This window comes from Cynocephalus volans, chromosome X, assembly GCF_027409185.1.
Source record: "Cynocephalus volans isolate mCynVol1 chromosome X, mCynVol1.pri, whole genome shotgun sequence".
NCBI lineage: Eukaryota > Metazoa > Chordata > Mammalia > Dermoptera > Cynocephalidae > Cynocephalus > Cynocephalus volans.
In genome coordinates this window covers 136,979,949-136,999,018 of record NC_084478.1, presented here as the reverse complement: position 1 = coordinate 136,999,018, position 19,070 = coordinate 136,979,949, and the positions used below count along the sequence as shown (strand labels likewise).

At 33.6% G+C, this 19,070-nt stretch overlaps 1 protein-coding gene across 4 annotated transcripts in view; it reads right to left on the bottom strand.

Moving 5' to 3' along the window:
• The window catches only part of STAG2 (STAG2 cohesin complex component), a 116,071-nt gene that overhangs the window by 52,344 nt on the left and 44,657 nt on the right, over positions 1-19,070 (bottom strand). For all 4 annotated transcript variants that reach the window (XM_063083167.1, XM_063083166.1, XM_063083170.1 and 1 more), the window contains exons 3-9: positions 18,449-18,527; positions 14,467-14,628; positions 10,962-11,058; positions 6,973-7,049; positions 4,775-4,979; positions 2,641-2,792; positions 441-514 (exon numbers count right to left, since the gene is read on the bottom strand). In XM_063083167.1, coding sequence (XP_062939237.1) covers positions 441-514; positions 2,641-2,792; positions 4,775-4,979; positions 6,973-7,049; positions 10,962-11,058; positions 14,467-14,628; positions 18,449-18,527 — 846 coding nt within the window. The remainder of the gene's footprint in view (positions 1-440; positions 515-2,640; positions 2,793-4,774; positions 4,980-6,972; positions 7,050-10,961; positions 11,059-14,466; positions 14,629-18,448; positions 18,528-19,070) is intronic.

Below are 19,070 nucleotides of genomic sequence, written 5' to 3'. Positions count from 1 at the left end.
TAAGTAGGATCACCTATTACTTTCCTCTGCTCATGCAAAATAGCAAAAGAAAATGTCTCACTTTAGCCTATCCAAATTTTCCCAATGAAATCCAAATAGAAAAGAAGAGAGTCAGGAGTCGGCATATACAATCTCTACTAACACAATACATCCAAAAGCAATTAAGTATTTTTACCCTAACTCCTAATCATAGCAGGAGCTTCCATTGGCTGGGCAAGCTACAAGTTAAGCACAAGATTATCCCATTTTCAGGTGGGAAACATCAAGCTCAGAGCAGATAAATGACTGCTCAGAGAGACTCAGTGGCAGGGCTTAGATTCTCACATTGATCTTACTATAACATTCTTTCCACTAACTTATACTGCCTAAACCACTAAATATCAAGACTTGCAGAGCAAAAATTACACAGTGCCACTTATGAAAAAGGTGTCCTGACTTACCGGTATCTATGTACAAATACTCCTTTAAATATTGCATTCATCATATTTTCTATTTCATCTTGATTCTCCTGAAGCTGTAAGAAAAACACAACATTTCTTTTCTATTGAAAAGGAAGACAACCAAAAGAACTACTAAAAGTTGTAATGAGAAACAAGAAATGTAGGTTTCTACATACTTCGGTGATCACATCTAATTTATAATTCTACTAGACAACAATAACCACACAGAAAAATTAACAGTTGTATATGAGGTAGCTGAAGTCCCTTGATACTTGAAATATTTGACTTGGCTTTTAATATTTAGCTGGTAGATTAATTTTTTTCTAATGCTCACAAATTTTCAGTGTATAAAGGAACTGTAAAGAAATGTTATATAAGTTTACTTTTACAATATCTTTGATTATATAACACATGTGTTCATATCAAAAAAGCATAATTTTTCGTTATCTTGATCTTTATAGTCTGAAAAAGAAGTCATGTTAACTAGTGCCTGCTCAAAGAACAAAAAGGATTAGAGTACGATAACTAGGTAAAAAAAAAAAATTGTCTCCCTGATAAATTCTTTTGAGGGAAGAAAGACTGACCTGAAATAATCAGGTAAACATTTCAAGCCTTAGTTAACTTATCCATTCACATATATTTTCAATTCAGAGCTTGAAGCTTGAGAGTTAAGAGGATTGTTTCTTTCACAATCTAAGAATAAATTAGCTTTTAGATTATGTTCTGTGCTTTTGTAAAATGTAGTTTTCTTTCTTTGCATGAATACAATCTTGTATTTTCAAATAATGCTAACAAGGGCATGTACTTCTTATATTCATTAGCACAGTCAAAGGTACAGGCTGTCTTTAAACATGTTAAAAAAACTTAACCCTAGGGCCGGACTGTGGCTCACTTGGGAGAGTGCAGTGTGGATAACACCAAGTCCACGGGTTCAGATCCTATATAGGGATGGCCGGTTAGCTCATTGGCTGAGCGTAGTGCTGACAACACCAAGCCAAGGGTTAAGATCCCCTTACCGGGCATCTTTAAAAAAAAAAAACAAAAAAAACAAAAAAAAACTTAACCCTAACCTAGAAGTATTAATATCTTATATTTGTACAGGAATTGTAATCTCAAAGCCCTTTTACCTTTATCCACTCATTCTATGTTCACAATCTTAAATTTATATCCAAGAATTAGGTCATAAGGTCAAGGATTAAGACATGCTTTATATTCACCTAATAAATCAACCAATGAAATTTACTAAGTAAATTAAGAGGCAAAATTATCAATTCTTCATTGCAAATTATATAAAAAGATGAGGAATTTAGGCATGGGGGAAATATGAGCAAGATTATTCTTATTTTCTTGAGTCAGGGTATTTTAAAAAGTTATTGACTATTTAAAAGATAATTTAAAATTACAGCTGCTCTCCCCCAACCCCCGCCAAATTACCATGACAACTATTTGAACAATTGCATTGCTAATATTTTTGAAACATCATACTTTGCCTATTAGAATGAAAATAAACCTCTCCACTGTGGGATAGCAAAATATTATATCACCAAAGAAGGAAGAATTTAAATTACAAATGCAGCATTAAAAGATCTTATTTACTACTATTTAGCATAATGCTGAAAAAAATATTTTACTCATTCAAAGTTGAATTTGGTGGGCAATGTTAACTAAGTGCCTCCTACTGTACAAATCACACACCAATAAAATATCTTGTAAGTTTTAGCTTTCAATGTGATTTCGCGTAATTGTGAAACTTCATTTCATCCTGAAAAAAGCTGAGAAAAGTAGTTAGGAGAGATGTTTTCACAGTAAAGATAAATAATACTTCAGTTGGTTAGAGTGAGGTGTTGATAACACCAAGGTCAAGGGTTCGGATCCCTGTACGGGCCAGCAGCCAAAAAATTAAATTAATTAATTAATTAATAATAATAAGACTTAGTCAACTTGTTAGACTACTCCAAGTCTCCTTACATAAAGCTCAATCCTCTTAATATCAGTGTATACAGACAGAAAATATACAAACAAGATATTATTGACGTGGATATTCAACTAACTTTAAGTCAGACACATGAACAATTTGAAATGTTATATAAATTTAAATCTTTTTTATAATTATCTGAAAGACTAGCAATGTTATATCATAATTAATGGTGACCACGTTGGTCACACACTAACAGCGAAAATATTAAATATAAAAGCTTACCTCTTTCCGTTTTTGTAGCAGGAGTTCTAGCCTCTCATTGGCTCGTTTTCCAATCATTTTATTCCGTTCTGCCTCATATTGTCTTTGTGTATTATCCATATTAATGCTAAGATTTAGTGCCACATTCACTAAAGCTGTCATCAACTTCATAGCTATTTTTTAAAGAGTAAAATGTTGAAATTAGTGTAACTGATGCAAAAATATACAATTTAAGATAAAATTAAGAGGAATTAAGCAGAGATGGGCTATTCTGCTTCTAACAGAAAAGAAAAATACTGCTGCTACAAATGACAACAATAATAAAACAGCTAACGGGTACTGAATACTTGCTATACATCAGTCAGTTGCCTATGTTAAGTATTTTTCATAGATTATCTCCTAATCCTCACAACAGCCCTCAAAGGTAAGTATTATCCCCATTTCATTCATGAGGAAACTGAAGCTCAGGGAGATTAAGAAATTTGCCTCAGATTACACAATTCACATTAGTAGTTAAACCAGCATTCAAAACAAGGTAATATGACTCCAGACTATGCTTAGATTCCAGTATTCTATAATAGATCCCCTACAATGATCTTTTTCAGAGATCATGATTCACCTTCTAAGTAAATTTTAGTTCATGCAGAAGTCACTTAGTATCTCAGCAATCAAAGGGAACTTGACTGCTTTAAATCAAATTATATTGTGGTAAAATGTTGAAGAGCTTTATCAGTATTTGCTTTCTATACTTTTATTCCATTACATTTCACCATAAAGACAATGAAAAAATCACTAAGAACAGATCCACATGAAAAGTAAAAAGTATAACATCACTCAACAAAGTGCTTTTTCTTAAAACTTCCTCCAGATCCCCACACATTCTGTTACTCAACTCTTACTCCTAAGACAACACTCTTACTGCCTGGGATTTAAAACTTTTTAATTGAAAGATCTGATCATTTTATACTTCCTTTAGTTTACTCCAGACTATTTCTCAGACTTGGTGCACTGCATGACACAACAAAGCAAAACTACATCTTAAATTTGTGGCTACTGGCTCTCTTAAAAAGAGATTTCCCAATTTTCTACTCTAATCTATTTCACACCCTCAGCAAACCAGTTTGTCACTCTAAAATTATTCACCTTACACCAGAATACTTGTTTTAATGGAATTTAGCCATCAAGTTCTTGACACTGAATGCTACCTTAAGTACATAAAGGAAGACCACATTCATATATTGTGACTTCGAATCTAAAAACAAAAACAGAATCTACAGGAAACCTCTACATTTTATTTTTAACAATGGAGAAATCAGAAGCACATCTTTAATCACAGCTTTATTTCTTTGAGAAAATATTCTAAGGAAAAAAAATCTCCATAGTTAGAAAATAAACAAGTTTTTGCAGATAGAAATCAAAATATCATTAAGGCTTAGAATACTATAATAATAATAAATGCCTATTTGATTTATACAAACTCAAATCAAAAGGCACATATGCAATAACAGTGTATCTATCAGCAATTTTACCATTATTATAAAATAGAAACCAAAAGATTTTATCCACATCAACACCAAAAATCACTCTTAGAATTAACCATGTGAGGCATAAAAATGTAATTCATTTCACTAAAATTTAAAGATCAAACAATTTGACCCAGCCTAAAGTTACCCAGAAACATGAGACAAATCAACTTTTTGCAGTGTGATTTAAAAAATAAGCATCACCCAGTAGAGGCCATCCTACCTAGAGAGGCTATGCACACCAGAGACAAACCATATGGTCATCAAGACCACATATCTAAAATGAGTGTAACAGCCTCCTCAAATCTGCCATCAATATCCTCCTTGATAACACATCTTTCAAGAACCCAACATATACCTATCAACAAATTTTCCCTTGTTGTGACCCAGCTATCAAGTAGGTTTACCCCAAGAAAATCACCATATACTAGCTATAGTATACCTTCACACAATCAAAACTGAAAACACCATCCCATTCCTAGTATCCACAGGGAAGGTAAGGGGGAGTATACTTTTAGTGGTACTTTATAAATAAAATTAATTAATTCACTATTATTTCCTTTCTCTTTTAATGAGAATTTTTTTCATCTTTAACCTAAGGCAATACAGAGGAAATATTTCTAAATACTGACCTGCCAGGGTGCTTGTATGTCGAAATGCTCTGACTTGAGAGTCAGACAATCCTGTAAGAAGTGAAATGACCGTATCCATCATGTACTCATCATATATGATACTATATTGACACTGCCGTACTAACACGCCAATAAATTCACAAAAACTGGATTTGAACTTCTTCCACTGAGGACCGGCCATTGTAAGTGGATAATCTCCACTATCCTAAAACAAACATTTAAAACAGAAATTTCATTTAAAATGCATGACTTACAACTTCACTTCTTTTTGAAATACCCTAGGCAAAAGCATAAAAGACTCCTATATCTCAACTTTCTTCTCCAATAAATCCTCAAAGTTTGCAGAAGAATAATAAGGAAAGGTAGAGGTATCTTTGAACACTTCTCTTTTATTTCAGACCAAAATGGATATTCTAGATTCACTTCAACCAATGAAAGTATATATCGACTACTTAGAGGTTAAAAATTGAAAAAGCTTCCCTCATCAAAGCAAAACATTCTTCTGATAAGCACAAATATATTTATTAAATTCTTTGAAAATTAAACCAAACCAAAATTTATTTTCAATTATTCAGAATGATTAAATCATATTCTCAGCTAGTCTAGTAAAATTATGTATGATGTATAAATCAACAAAAGATTACAATGTATGTTTTTATTAGCTTCATAACATCAAATAGTCAACAGAGGGCTGGGTCAGTTGGCTCAGTGGGTTAGAGCGCAGCCTTATAACACCAAGGTCGTGGGTTTGGCTCCCCTTACTTGCCAATTGCCAAAGGAAAAAAAAAAAAAAGTCAACAGACACAGACAATCAAATTTTTTTTTTTTTTTTTTTTTTTAATGGCAATGTAGCTAGTACAGCCTTAAAAGACTGGTGCTCAGGTTTTCCTTTGTACAAAATGGGGGCATTCTCCAATCTCACAATAAAGAGACTCTCCACAAATCATTAAAAACAAGTAAGTCCTTAAAAATAGAAGCAGAGACCAATACTATACAGAAACTCTAAAAGTAAGGGTCTCTAACAACAGTCCTACAGACTTAAGGTAATTTTATCAGTAGTTTGGTAAATCAATAATTAAGTTTTGTCACTAGAGCATTTTTTTAAAAATTTTAAGTCATGCCATATACAAACTGAACCGTTTCTCATCTGAGAATCAGGTCCTAATACTCCACAAAATATTTTCCTCACATTTTCTAGTTAGCTCATTTAGTGACTATACTGAAAATACATCATCTTAATTGTTAGCAACTTGGTTTTCTGACATTTTCATATTATATTTCAGGATGATTATCTCAAAGATGTTTCCTTTTAGTAAGGTTTTCTCTAAAACATTTAGGTTAAAAAAAAATACTCAGAATTACCTCTCAACTACTTGGGGAATGATTAATAGCACTTACTTATCAGCAAAACCATTTTAACAACTTGTCTATCTTTTAGAAAGATAGTTGAAAGCTCCTTGATTAAAGTAAGCAAGAAAAAAAATGACCAAATAAAACAGAATGAGACAAGGTTTTCTACTTGAAAATTCACAGTGAAAAGTTTTGGAAGAGTGAAACTACTGGTGCTGGAACACAGCTGTGAACAAAACAAACAAACAAAAAACTCTCTGCCCTGGAAGAACTTACATTCTAGTAAATCTACATATCTATTTACTGGTAAATGTTATAAAGAACCAACTCAAGTCTAAACTACTATTTATTATTTATCGTTATTCTTACTACTCATAGTTGAAATATAAGGAGTTTTTAAATAATAAAATAATCTATATATTCTTTTGCCTAAGCTACCTAGTTCCTCAAATATTGATCTAATCTTTTACAACATTCCAGGATATGTTCCTATGCTCTAAATTATATTCTTCCTTGAAATTTTAATTTTTGACAATAATAATAATAGCTACCATTTATTAAGTTCTTGCTATGTGCGAGGAATTTTTAAATGCTAGGCAATTTTCAAACATTACTCAATTCAATCTTCATAAAAGCCCTATTAGAAAAGTATGAAGAGCCTCATTTCATGGAGGTTGAAACTGATGCCAAGACAATAACCTATCCAAGGTCACACAACCATCATTTGATTAAATCTAATGCCAAAGTTCTTATCCACAACATTAATACTTAGAATTTAAAAATACTTTCTGGAGTAAGTCAAGATTAGCATGCATCAAATTATCAAAACATTTAGGGTAGTAAGTTACCTCATCAAATTCTTCAGTCATTTTTCGAATTATCTCAGAGTTCTGCATATGTCTAAACATTTCTGCTGTGACAACTCCTGAAATTTGCAAGTGTCAGAAGTTAATACACAGTGTAATGAAAAAAAAATAAACAGAACTTTAAGTCAGTCTCTAACACTAAGTCTACAGTCACACAATCAAGGCATACTTCTTCATCCAATGATCTTTACCATGATACTGAAATCCATTAACAAACCACAAACGAATGACACTCTCAAAATGCACAAGAAAACAACCTCACACTTCTGAGAGGTATCAGCTTCAGCCATTTCTACCTGGCTTACTTTACTCATACTATGTACCTATGTATACTGGCTTTGCCCCTTTAACATAAACCATATGCCATCAAGAGTGAGGCAGCATCCAGGATAACATTTAAAATCTGGAAGATGAACCTGAAGATGACAGGGAAAAGAGTAACAGGTAGAGATCATTTTAGCCAGGCACTATTGTGTGTAAGGCAACATATCCTAACATCCTCTAAGAAGGCTGCAAATAAGCATAAGTAGTAAAGTGTAATTCCCACCTATCCAGAAGCCTATAATCTAGGTGGAAGTTAAAAATAAAGAACGAGAAAAAAAAGAAAGAAAAACTATTAAAGGTAGTACATAATAAAATGTCCTGATGAGTGGTAATGCCAAGAAATACTATAGCTCAGACAAAAAACAAAAAACAAACAAACAAAAAAAACACTGTAAATTAAGGAATCAAGAACTGTTTCATAAAGAAATAATTTGATAAGGACCTTTAGATTTTTAAATGATGGGAGAGGGTAGAAGAAAGGGTGCACGTTACAAGTAGTAGCAAAAATTAGCCAGGTGGACATTAAATATCAAAAAGGGGAGTTCTAGAAAAAAGTTATTTTAGGAGGCAATGCAGGAAGAAGAGTACATGAACTTCCACTGACAGGGCATCTTATTTACAAAAAAAAAGAGAGACGAAGACAGAAAGAGGGAGAAAGAATAAATGTAAAAACTGGATTTTAGGGCCGGCCCATGGCTCACTCGGTAGAGTGCGGTGCTGATAACACCAAGGCCACGGGTTCGGATCCTATATAGGGATGGCCGGTTTGCTCACTGGCTGAGCGTGGTGCTGACAACACCAAGCCAAGGGTTGAGATCCCCTTACCGGTCATCTTTAAAAAAAAAAAAAAAAAACTGGATTTTATAACCATATTTTTATTGCCAGATTGTTTACTTGCTTATCACTTTTATCGCTAGGAATACCATAAACATATCTAAAAGAAGAATGTCTGAGTATAGGAAGGTGAGATTTATAATAAGAATTATATAAAATGAATGCAGATTTCCAACTGACCACAGCTATATTCTGTATATGCATATATTTGTATGTGTGTACACACAGAGCTATAAAGCTATGATCTCTGCTTCACAGACACTACGGTTAAGGCTAAGAGAAATTAAATAATTTCTGTGAGATTATTCACCAACATCATGCTGCCCTGCCTGGGTGAGATCAATTTCTAGCGGTGGTGCCCTAGGAGAGCCCTTACTTACCACAACCCTAAAGAACCAAATGACGGTTAAAAAAATACTGATGAATTCAGAAGAAAGCACCATTTCTCTGGCTAAAGAAACACACTCTCAAAAACCTTTTGATGGGTTTTTGTTTTTAAACTAGAATCATGTATATCTCTTCCAAACCTTCCCATAATTTATACCCAGGTGCTGTACACTCAGCAATGTTAGAAAAGAACAAGGAACTCAATTTCTGAAACAATCTCTATGAAATATAAATATAAATAAATCTCAAAGCAAACATATAGCATACATTTTGACAAATGCCCCATTTCTAAACTCCTCCCCCTTCTCACAAACCATATGTCAGCCAGAGACCGAAAAATAAGAAGGAAGCCTCAGAGTAGAAAAGAAAGTAGCTGTCACAACTCCATGCACTATCTCCTGGGGCAGGCATGAAGCCCCCATTAGAACATCAGACCAGTGCCCACTGCCTTAAAAATGAAGTGAGACTACTAAAAACTGGTAAATTGAAAAGTGACTGCTGACCAAGAAAGAAACAACACTGGGTGCAGAATCACCAACAGAGCAGCCCAGAGCCATTCTGTGTAGGGCCAAACATCCCTCCATGCCTCCAGCTGTAAAAGGCATCACTATATTACAGTAAAATAACTGATGCTCCTAATGAAACCCCGAGTCCACAGGAAAAAGTTAAAGTACAATGGAGAATACGTAAAGAAGTTTCTAACTCATTTATGAAAAAATTCTATCAAAACAATTTTCTTTGTAAAAGTACTTAAGAACCTTAACCTTGATTATATGATAAATTTCCCTTTATGCAGATTGCTTGATTCTAATATAAACATTATGACAGTGCTCAAATTTACCTGATAATTTATGTTTTCAACATCTTAAATGTTTAGAAACCTTGACAACCTGGTTGGCAACAAGGTATATTCAACTGTTGGTTAGCAAGCTCCTGATTTATAAAGAAATTGATGCCAGGAAAAAAATGAATCTGAAAAAGGGAAAATGCTCTATGGCCTTGTTTTAAAACACTTCAGAAGCCTAATTAAGAAACTCAAACTGGTCAAACTACATTATAACAGGGAAGACTAAAGATAAAAATTAGAATTTCAAGTCATCAAATTATTTCTGGCACCTGTTGAGTTGCTCTATACTTAAACTTCCATTTGCAAAGAAACTAATGACAAAGGGCATGCCCGCTGATCACCTAACATAACAGGTTATTTGTACCCATTCTATTCTACCCCAGCATAGTCAATAAAATTTTCTAATACTAAATCGCAGCAACCTGTATTTTAGCTAAGTCAAGTAAATGAGGCAGGTCCCTATACTCTAAGGTTAAGACATTTAAAAATTTCCCAAAACAGACCAGGTTACCGGCATTATGAAGATTACAGGCACAAGAATTTAATATATTTGTCTATCTTTCAGGCCTCACATATAGGTAACATTTAACATGCATACTACAGTGAATGTTGTGATCAACTGCAAATAAAATGTCAATGTTACTTGTTTTTCAATTACAATGACAGTATTTTTAAAGGAGTATTGAACTATTAAATTGCTTCTTATAATTCTTTTTCCACTATTAAATTGCTTCTTATAATTCTTTTTCCACACTTATTTAAATAAGTCATTCTTTAGCATCTTAACTTTTGATAATTTTAAGCAATCTTCCCTCCTGATTTCTAATGCCCACGTTTTTGGCTCAATTTTAATAAAAAATGTAATGCCCCTGGAAAACTCCATACAATTTATATGCCCGGGCATCTTCTAGACTTTCAACAATGAGCCAAATATTAGGGATCTTGACTGACTCATTTACTGATCCAGATGAGAATGTATGACTCCCCAACTTACATAATTTTGTCCCTCTGCCAAATGCCTGCCCTAAATACTTTTGTCCTAGGGAAGAAATTTCTATATTCTGTACTTTTTCCACTCCTACTTTAAAACTCTTTTAAATAAAGTAAAAACACTTTAAAGAAGATGCCACTACCCCCGGAGCATTTCTCTATTTTTTAGAAGAACTAGAAATTTCACCAATACCTTACTTAACTTACTATTATTCATGGCTTTTTAATTTCCTACACTTTACAATTCCCTGCCACCTGAACCTGTATCTCTTCATTATCTTCTTCCTCCCTTCTTAATCCATTTCTTTGTTCCTAAAACCAGATGCCGAATGTGGGAAATATATCTAATAAAACAATTACTAATTTCCAAGTTTTTAGATAACTTTCACATATGAACACAACTGTCGATAGACTTTCTCTCTTACTTTTTTCTTTGCTCTTTTTTCCTGATACATTTTGTATGAATATAATGCAAATAAACCAATATCTTGGCATTATTTTCCATGTAAAGTGCTAACATCTCTTTAGGTGGAACAAAAAAAGAAGTGACTATTTGAGAGCTTCTACTTCCAAAATAAGTATTTCTTACCTTTACAGCCTGAACACTGAATAAAAAAGTTGATAAGGTCAAGAAGTGCTATATCTCGGTCATGCTTGTATGATTCTATCCAATCATCCACCACAGACTACAGCAGAGGGAAAACAAATAAAATTGTTAGCTTTTTTTAATATTCTAAGAATCAAGTATGATGAAAGTCATAAAATTCAACATTATATAGTATCACATTAAATATGTACTTGTATATTGAAATTTAAAGTTCAATTTTAACAATAAGATAGAATCAAATTTAGTAAAACAATTGTTAGATAGCACAAAATGACAGGCTTCTCTTCATTTTGCATTTAAAAGAATACAAAAACTAACTATATGGGACTCAATTCTATAAAGTGTAATTACTTATTACTATTCTTAGTGACATTAAAGATACACTAGAAAATATTCAAAACAAACCCATATTTCTTCTTGGCTAAAACACTGTAATAAATAATATTTAAATATTAATACTGAAATGGAATCAAAATAAAATTTCTGTTGTTGTTGTTTCTTTATGTTTTTTGTTGTAGTTGTTTGTTTTTTAGTGGCTGGCTGGTACAAGGATCCGAATCCTTGACCTTGGTGTTCTCAGCACCACCCTCTCCCAAGTGAGCTAACCAGCCAACCTGCTTTTTTTTAAAGCAGGGAATGCCTGGGTCAATGAGGAAATGCAGAACAAAATAACAGAATATTTTTCAATAGGGAGCACTAACAGATATTAGTAAGAAAGGCAAATTGAAGACTAATAAAGGTCAAAAGAAGGTAAGTTCATGGATCTGGGCTGGAACTTTTAGACAAGGAACGACCCTTGGAAGTTTCTAAATGGGGGACTTCCTCATCAAATCTGGTCTTAGAAAGGTAACACTAGTAGAAATACACATCATAGGGCCGAGCCCGTGGCGCACTCGGTAGAGTGCTGTGCTGGGAGCGCGGCGACGCTCCCGCCGCGAGTTCGGATCCTATATAGGAATGACCGGTGCACTCACTGGCTGAGTGCCGGTCACGAAAAAACGACAAAAAAAAAAAAAGAAAAGAAAAGAAATACACATCATAAACTGGAGGTGGAGAAAAGATTCAGGGAAATTAAGAGAGGTATGCTGTAGACATTCCCTTTTAAGGAGGAAACATTTAGAAAAGGAAAAATGCATTCCTGTGATAAGACCCACTTGGCTGTGATGTACTGTTTTATAACATATTTCTGAATTTAAAAAAAAGGAATGGTATAGAGGTACAATCTTAATATATGGCAAACCATAAGCAACACATAAATAGAGAAATATTCATTCTTTAAACAGTGAGATACCATTAATAAAAAGAATGAAATATAAAGCTAAATCCTCACCATATTCTTTTTAAAATTCTGATGAGCCAAAAACTTAAACAAAAACCCTACAGACCAGACAAAAATAGAAGAGTCTAAGTAGTTGTGGCTATAAGTTCAGGTTTCTGATGGCTATGGTCTGAATGTCTGTGTCCACCCAAACTTCATTATGTTGAACTCTGATCACCAATGCAGTGCTATTAAAAAGTGGGGCCTTTGGAAGATGATTACGTTATGAGGGCTGCCCTCATGAGATCAGTGCCCTTATAAAAGTGGACCTAGACAACTACCTTACCCTTTTACCGTGTGAGGACACAGCAAGAGGGTGCCATCTATGAATCAGAAAGCAGGTCCTGGGCCGGCCCGTGGCTCACTCGGGAGAGTGCGGTGCTGATAACACCAAGGCCCCGGGTTCGGATCCCATATACAGATGGCCGGTTCGCTCACTGGCTGAGCGTGGTGCTGACAACACCAAGTCAAGGGTTAAGATCCCCTTACCGGTCATCTTTTTTTTTAAAAAAAAAAAAAAAAGAAAGCAGGTCCTCACTAGACACCGAACCTGCGGATGCCTTAATTTTGGACCTCCCAGCCTCCAGAACTGTGAGAAATGAATTTCTATCATTTATAAGCTACCTAGTATGTTATTTTTTTTTATAGCAGCCTGAACGGACTAAGAACACTGATGTTAAAATGAAAGATTACAGAAAAAAGATTAATGCATTTAACTACTTAGAACAAAATAGTATTTTGTATTAATACTATTAATACAGAAAAAGTATAATATACAAATTAAAAGTAATGAAATGGAACCCAATATAACTGAGATTAATTTATCCTTTTGATAAAATAAACCCAAAAGGAGAATTGGAGAGAAGGAGGTAAATTTTTTAATTAGGGAAAGACTAAATAAACCATAGCACAGTAACATAAGACGACATCATTTGTTCTTTTAAAAGCCAAATGTGCATTCAAAACAATCATTTAAAACATTAAACAAGGGCCCGCCTGTGGCTCAGTTGGGAGAGTGTAGTGCTGATAACACCAAGGCCACGGGTTCAGATCCCTATATAGGGATAGCCGGTTAGCTCACTTGGGAGAGCGTGGTGCTGACAACACCAAGTAAAGGGTTAAGATCCCCTTACCGGTCATCTTTTTAAAAAAATAAATAAATAAACAAGAAAAAGAGTCCACACCCTAATCACAACTATATGAAAGCAAACTTTAAAGATGGATAAATGAAGGTGAATTAAAATGCTGTGAATGAATTTGGTATTTATTAAGTTCCTTGCTCTGTAAAATTGGTGAAAGCTCAAACAACTAACAAATATTTTTACATTTTACATGTAAAATTGCTTTTAGTCCCAACTGATATTTTAAATTTTATTTATAAAACCACACATATTAAGATAACTTTATATTTATAAACAAGCTTTGTGTTTCAGTTTTATTAATAACAAAAAAGCCTAAGTCGGTTTGCCATGGCTAGTTTCTCCATCCGTGTGCACCTATTACCGATTAAAGTTAATTTTATGAAGACAAAATGTGCTCTACAACTTTTATAAATTAAATAAAAACTTTATTAAGTATGTATATTCCTTGAGTATAGTACTTATTTCGTGTTTAAAAAACCACCTGGATTTAGCCAAGACTGTAAGGCCTAAGTGCTTCTACTGTCATAAAATTATGCAGAAGAAGCATAATTAGTATGATTTGACATGGATGTGCCTCCAACTTTTTACTCTTCTGCTAAGAAATAAGCACAAGTAATAAAATTTGTAACAGACAACAGCAACTAAAATAATTCACTAAAGTAGACAGTGATTATATTAAATCACTTAACCAAGAATTCCATATGGGCAAAGGACTTCATATGTTAATACCAGCTACATAAATTCAGGGGAAACTAAAACCTCATAGCCAGTGTTTACATCAGCATACTTTTTTAACCAAATAATTTTTTACTGTATGCCATTAAAAGAAAATAATGCAGCAGAAAATGACTCAAGACAAAGCTTAAAGGTCTTATGTCTGAACTGACAGATCCCTAGAGTTTTCTGACTAGTTTGTTGCTTTTTCTAATAAGTAGTGTATTTATTAAATGCAATCAGGGCTATACTTTATAAACTCACTAAAGTTTAAAATGCACAAATAAACTGAGAAGAACTCCATAAATATTACCTGCATAGCACTCTTGCCCATTTTAACAACTTCAAACAACATCATGTTTTCCACTCCATTCTGTTGGTGATGACCATTCATTCGGTTTGGACCAGGAGGTTTTCCTCCTCCATTTCCACCTTTGCCCTTTTCTCCTGGGCCCTTTTTGCCTTTTTTACAAGTCTGCGTAAAAAAAAAAAACCACCAATTGGTTAAATTGTATTACTATCCTTCGGATTTCAAAACAAAGCTACAGAAGAAGCAGCTGATAGGGTACACATAATTATAACATGCTTAAACTTGACCTAAAGGAGAATGCCATCCAGATATATTAAAACCTAAAACATATGGTTACGACAGCCCATTTGTGGTGTCATTTTTTACATTTTATTACCATATGCCTCATACAACATGGTAGTTAGGAGCATAGCCTCTGCAGAAAGACAGACTGAGTGGGTCCAAATTTCTCCTCCTATTAGCTGAGTGATCTTGAGCAAGTTAAGTTGACTAACCATACTGTGCTTCAGAGATTTTTTTCTAATTTGTAAAGTAGGGATAAAACTGTGCCTACCTTACAGTTGCTGTGATAACAAAAATGCAAAATACTTAGTAACATACACAGTACATAATAAAGTAGAAAAATATCTATTATCACTGTAAAATGAGAAAATGTATGTTTATAGGAGCTCGATAAATGTTACTTGAATCTAAATCTGCTACAGAAAGACCAACTGGAACAATGACACAAAATCAAGATTTGAATCAATTTTGAAAATTAATGTGACATCACAGAATTAAAAGCCCTCAAAATATCAACAAAGTTTAAAAACCACTGTAAAGAAGATCTCTGAAGTTGAATCAGAGAAATCCCTAGAGTGTAGTAAATCAAGGTGGCTGTCTCTAAGCTTTATATAGTCCCTTGTGCTGTGTTAAAGTGGGCAGCAAGAATAACAAAATTCTTTATCAAATAAGTAATTTATATTTAGTTCTACATTCTGACTTATTTCTGTCGCGGTGCTCTGAATAAGGAATTCTAAACTGTATGAATAGGTCTATCAACCTCACTCTTGCCCTGGGTCTTCCCTCCAACAATTATTTATCATGAAAATTTGACTAATGGAAATAAACCTCCGTTCTAAAAAGTTGTCAGCACTGTGGGTGGAGGCTTCATAAATCAGTGAAAAGGTTCGCTACATGCCTTAGTTATAAATAAAATACCTCCCAAAGCTTTTATACCTTGTTAAAGAAAAACAAGCAATTCACTAAACTCAGAGATCTCATTTCTAAAATGACAAGGTTGAACTAAATCTTAACAGAAAAAGTTTTCTGACTTCTGGATTCGATGGTTCCTAAGGTGTCTTTTAGATCTACACATTCTGTGATCTAGAGAGCAAGGGTCAGCAAGCTTCCTGTAAAGTACCAGATAGTAAATATTTCAGGCTTTCTTGGACATACCATCTCTGCCACATATTCTTTATTTTCATAATCCTTAAAAATGTATAAACCATTCTTAAGCCCATGAGCAGTACAAAAACAGGACATAGTTTGCAGACCCCTGATCTACAGCCACACCTACAAATTTATGTCAACTGACAGCCTGCTTCTGTTATTTTATTCCATAGCGGGTGCTTCCTCTTTCTTCAAGGGTCCCAAACCAGCCTACTCTTAATACTTACTTTGAATCCCCTCCCAACACCTGAAATACGTTACTTGTTAATTTACATTATTTTGTTCATGAGATTTAGTCTTTGTAAACCTAAGACATTAACCCTAATTGTAGAATGAAAGGCTTTTGTCCCCAGTAAAAGTAATTTCAGAGATAAGGTTGAAAGAAAAAATCTACTACAAGGAGTATACTAGAAAAGTGTAAAATGTTAATAATAATTAACATGGAGCTATATATTTGCAATTTATCTATAATGTGCCTCAGTACTCCCTGTCAGTATGAAAAACTAATCAGAACAATTAAAATGGCTCAATGAATATGCTGTGCGAAAGAAAAAAATGTATGAAGACTAATAATACAAGGGAAGTACAAGAAGGAAATACGCTAACCTGGGTACATTCTCGTAGAGAAAACAAAACTCTCTTTTTAAAAAAAGACTTTAGGAGGTGGTATAGTATAGTAGGTTAAGGGCACAGATCTGAACTCAAATCCTTTAAGACTGAGGTTCTGTGGACCTCCGTTTCCTATCTATAAAATAAGTTTTCTAATCCACAGGGTTGTTCAAATATGAAATTAGATAATGTATGCAAAATTATCAGCACAGTGCATGGAATATACAAAGTATAGTGTCAAAATGCAGTTGCTCTTATTATTAAAATAAATCCTTGATTTAATCCATAACATCTCACCCATAGCAGTGGCTATATAAAGTTAACCAAACTGTGGCACAAAAACTTTTTCAAGTTCTCTATTCAGATGCCACTGGGGGTCTTGTCCCAACTTGTACATTAAATCAAAGGTAAAAGCAGATTGAAGAAAACATGATTTTCTAATGAATAACCATATACTGCCCACTAGAATTATGGCTACCTTTGGATAGTCATATGTTAGCATTTCTATTCATAACCCCCTCTCTCTCAAAACTTCTACGTTTTTTTTTAAAGATGACTGGTAAGGGTATCTTTAACCCTTGACTTGGTGTTGTCAGCACCATGCTCTCCCGAGTGAGCTAACCGGCCATCCCTATATAGGGATCTGAACCCGCAGCCTTGATGTTATCAGCACCACACTCTCCCAACTGAGCCACGGGCCGGCCCCAAAACTTCTACGTTTTAAAGGAACTAATTAAGAAAGCATACATGAGTTTGAAACACATGAATTAAGAGCACTCTTAAAAAAATTCCAAGGACTAGTTAAATAATGTTCCATACATAAAATGTGATGTTACGCCAACTTTAAAAATTACAGGATTACATTCACTGACTGGAAAGATACTGACAAACATACAATTGAGTTTTAAAAGAACATTAAAAAGTTTGCATAGTATGATTATATTTAAGTAAAATTCTGTATGCATGTTTATACGTAGGTATATGTATAAAAGAATGTTCATCGAAATGTTTAAAAAATAAATTACCACTGGGTAATCAAACATTTCTGTATCGTCTAGAATTTTCAAAGTATGTATGTCATGAGAAAATATAAATCCATAATTCATTTTGGGGAAAAAATGCTGAAAAACAAAAATGAGTGATCTTTTGCAAAATGTATTTACATACATGCAGAGAGTTCAAATGTACTTTTCAAAACAACAAAATAATTTAACTATTTACATCAAGTTATTCCTAACCCTCAGAGTACCCACTCATACTCTAAACTTGCATTCTATTGACTCAGACTTAACTCTGTCAGTTTTTTTTTTTTTTACTTATAAAGAGTAAAACGATTGTCAGTCATATCCCATTAGACTTAAACTGGTTATATGTTACATTTTAGGGTGCATTAGAATAAGAAAGTTTACATATTGCTTTGTTTTATATTGTACTACTTATGGGAAAATAAAAATAAAGCCAACAGAATATCACATTTTGCTTAGCATAATGTGCTTTACAAAATAAACAATAATAAAAATAAATTTAAAAATTTAAAAAATAAACAATAATGATGCAGTATATTAATTTCAACTTTATAGCAATGGAAACAGACAATCAAAAGCTATTTGGTCTGGGCCGGCCTGTGGTTCACTTGGGAGACTGTGGTGCTGATAGCACCAAGGCCACGGGATCGGATCCCTATATAGGGATGGCCATTTAGCTCACCTGGGAGAGCGTGGTGCTGATAACACCAAGTCAAGGGTTAAGATCCCCTTACCAGTCATCTTTATTTTAAAAAAAAAAAAAAAAAAAGCTATTTGGTCTGGAATCCAAAAGGACCACATGTACTCAGAAAGCTTACCATAACAATAAACCCCCCCAAAAAAGCCATTTTTGAAAGATAAAAACATCTGAGACATATATATAATCATAACCAAAACAAAGTCACATAATTGGTACATACTTTGCCTTTGCCTTGCTTTTGGTTTTTTCCTTCGATGTCTTCAAAATCTGTGTCAGAAGAAAAATGTGTCTCTGACTCCCTGTGACAGAAACATAAGCAAATATTTAAAACCTTCCTTAGAAATGTAGATGGAGTTTCTAATTTTTGCCATATTTTCTAAAAGAAATGCTTGGTTAACTCATTACAAAACATATTAGCTTTAAAAGTAATTAAGATGCTTTCCCAAAATATCATACCATAGTACTTTACCAAACATACAAGATTACATAACCAACTACAAAAACAGTAAACTAAAATACAAACATCTGAGTAATAGCTGGTTCCCTTTTCTGGTTCAAAGACCATAGTGCTAAAGGAAAACTATTTTAACACAAGGCACTGGACAAACTTTACTAGAGAATTTTAGCAATACTATGGATCCTCTGACCTCTCCTACCTCCCCCCCCAAATATTTATAAATATAGGTGAGTCACCATACAAAACATTTATTGCTGAAAGGGAATGTATAAAACATTTTTACGAATTAAATCATTTGAAATACAGTAGGTCATCTTTAAAAAAAAAAAAAAGAAAAAAAAAAGAAATACAGTAGGGAAGTATGCTAAATGACCAATATCCTTTA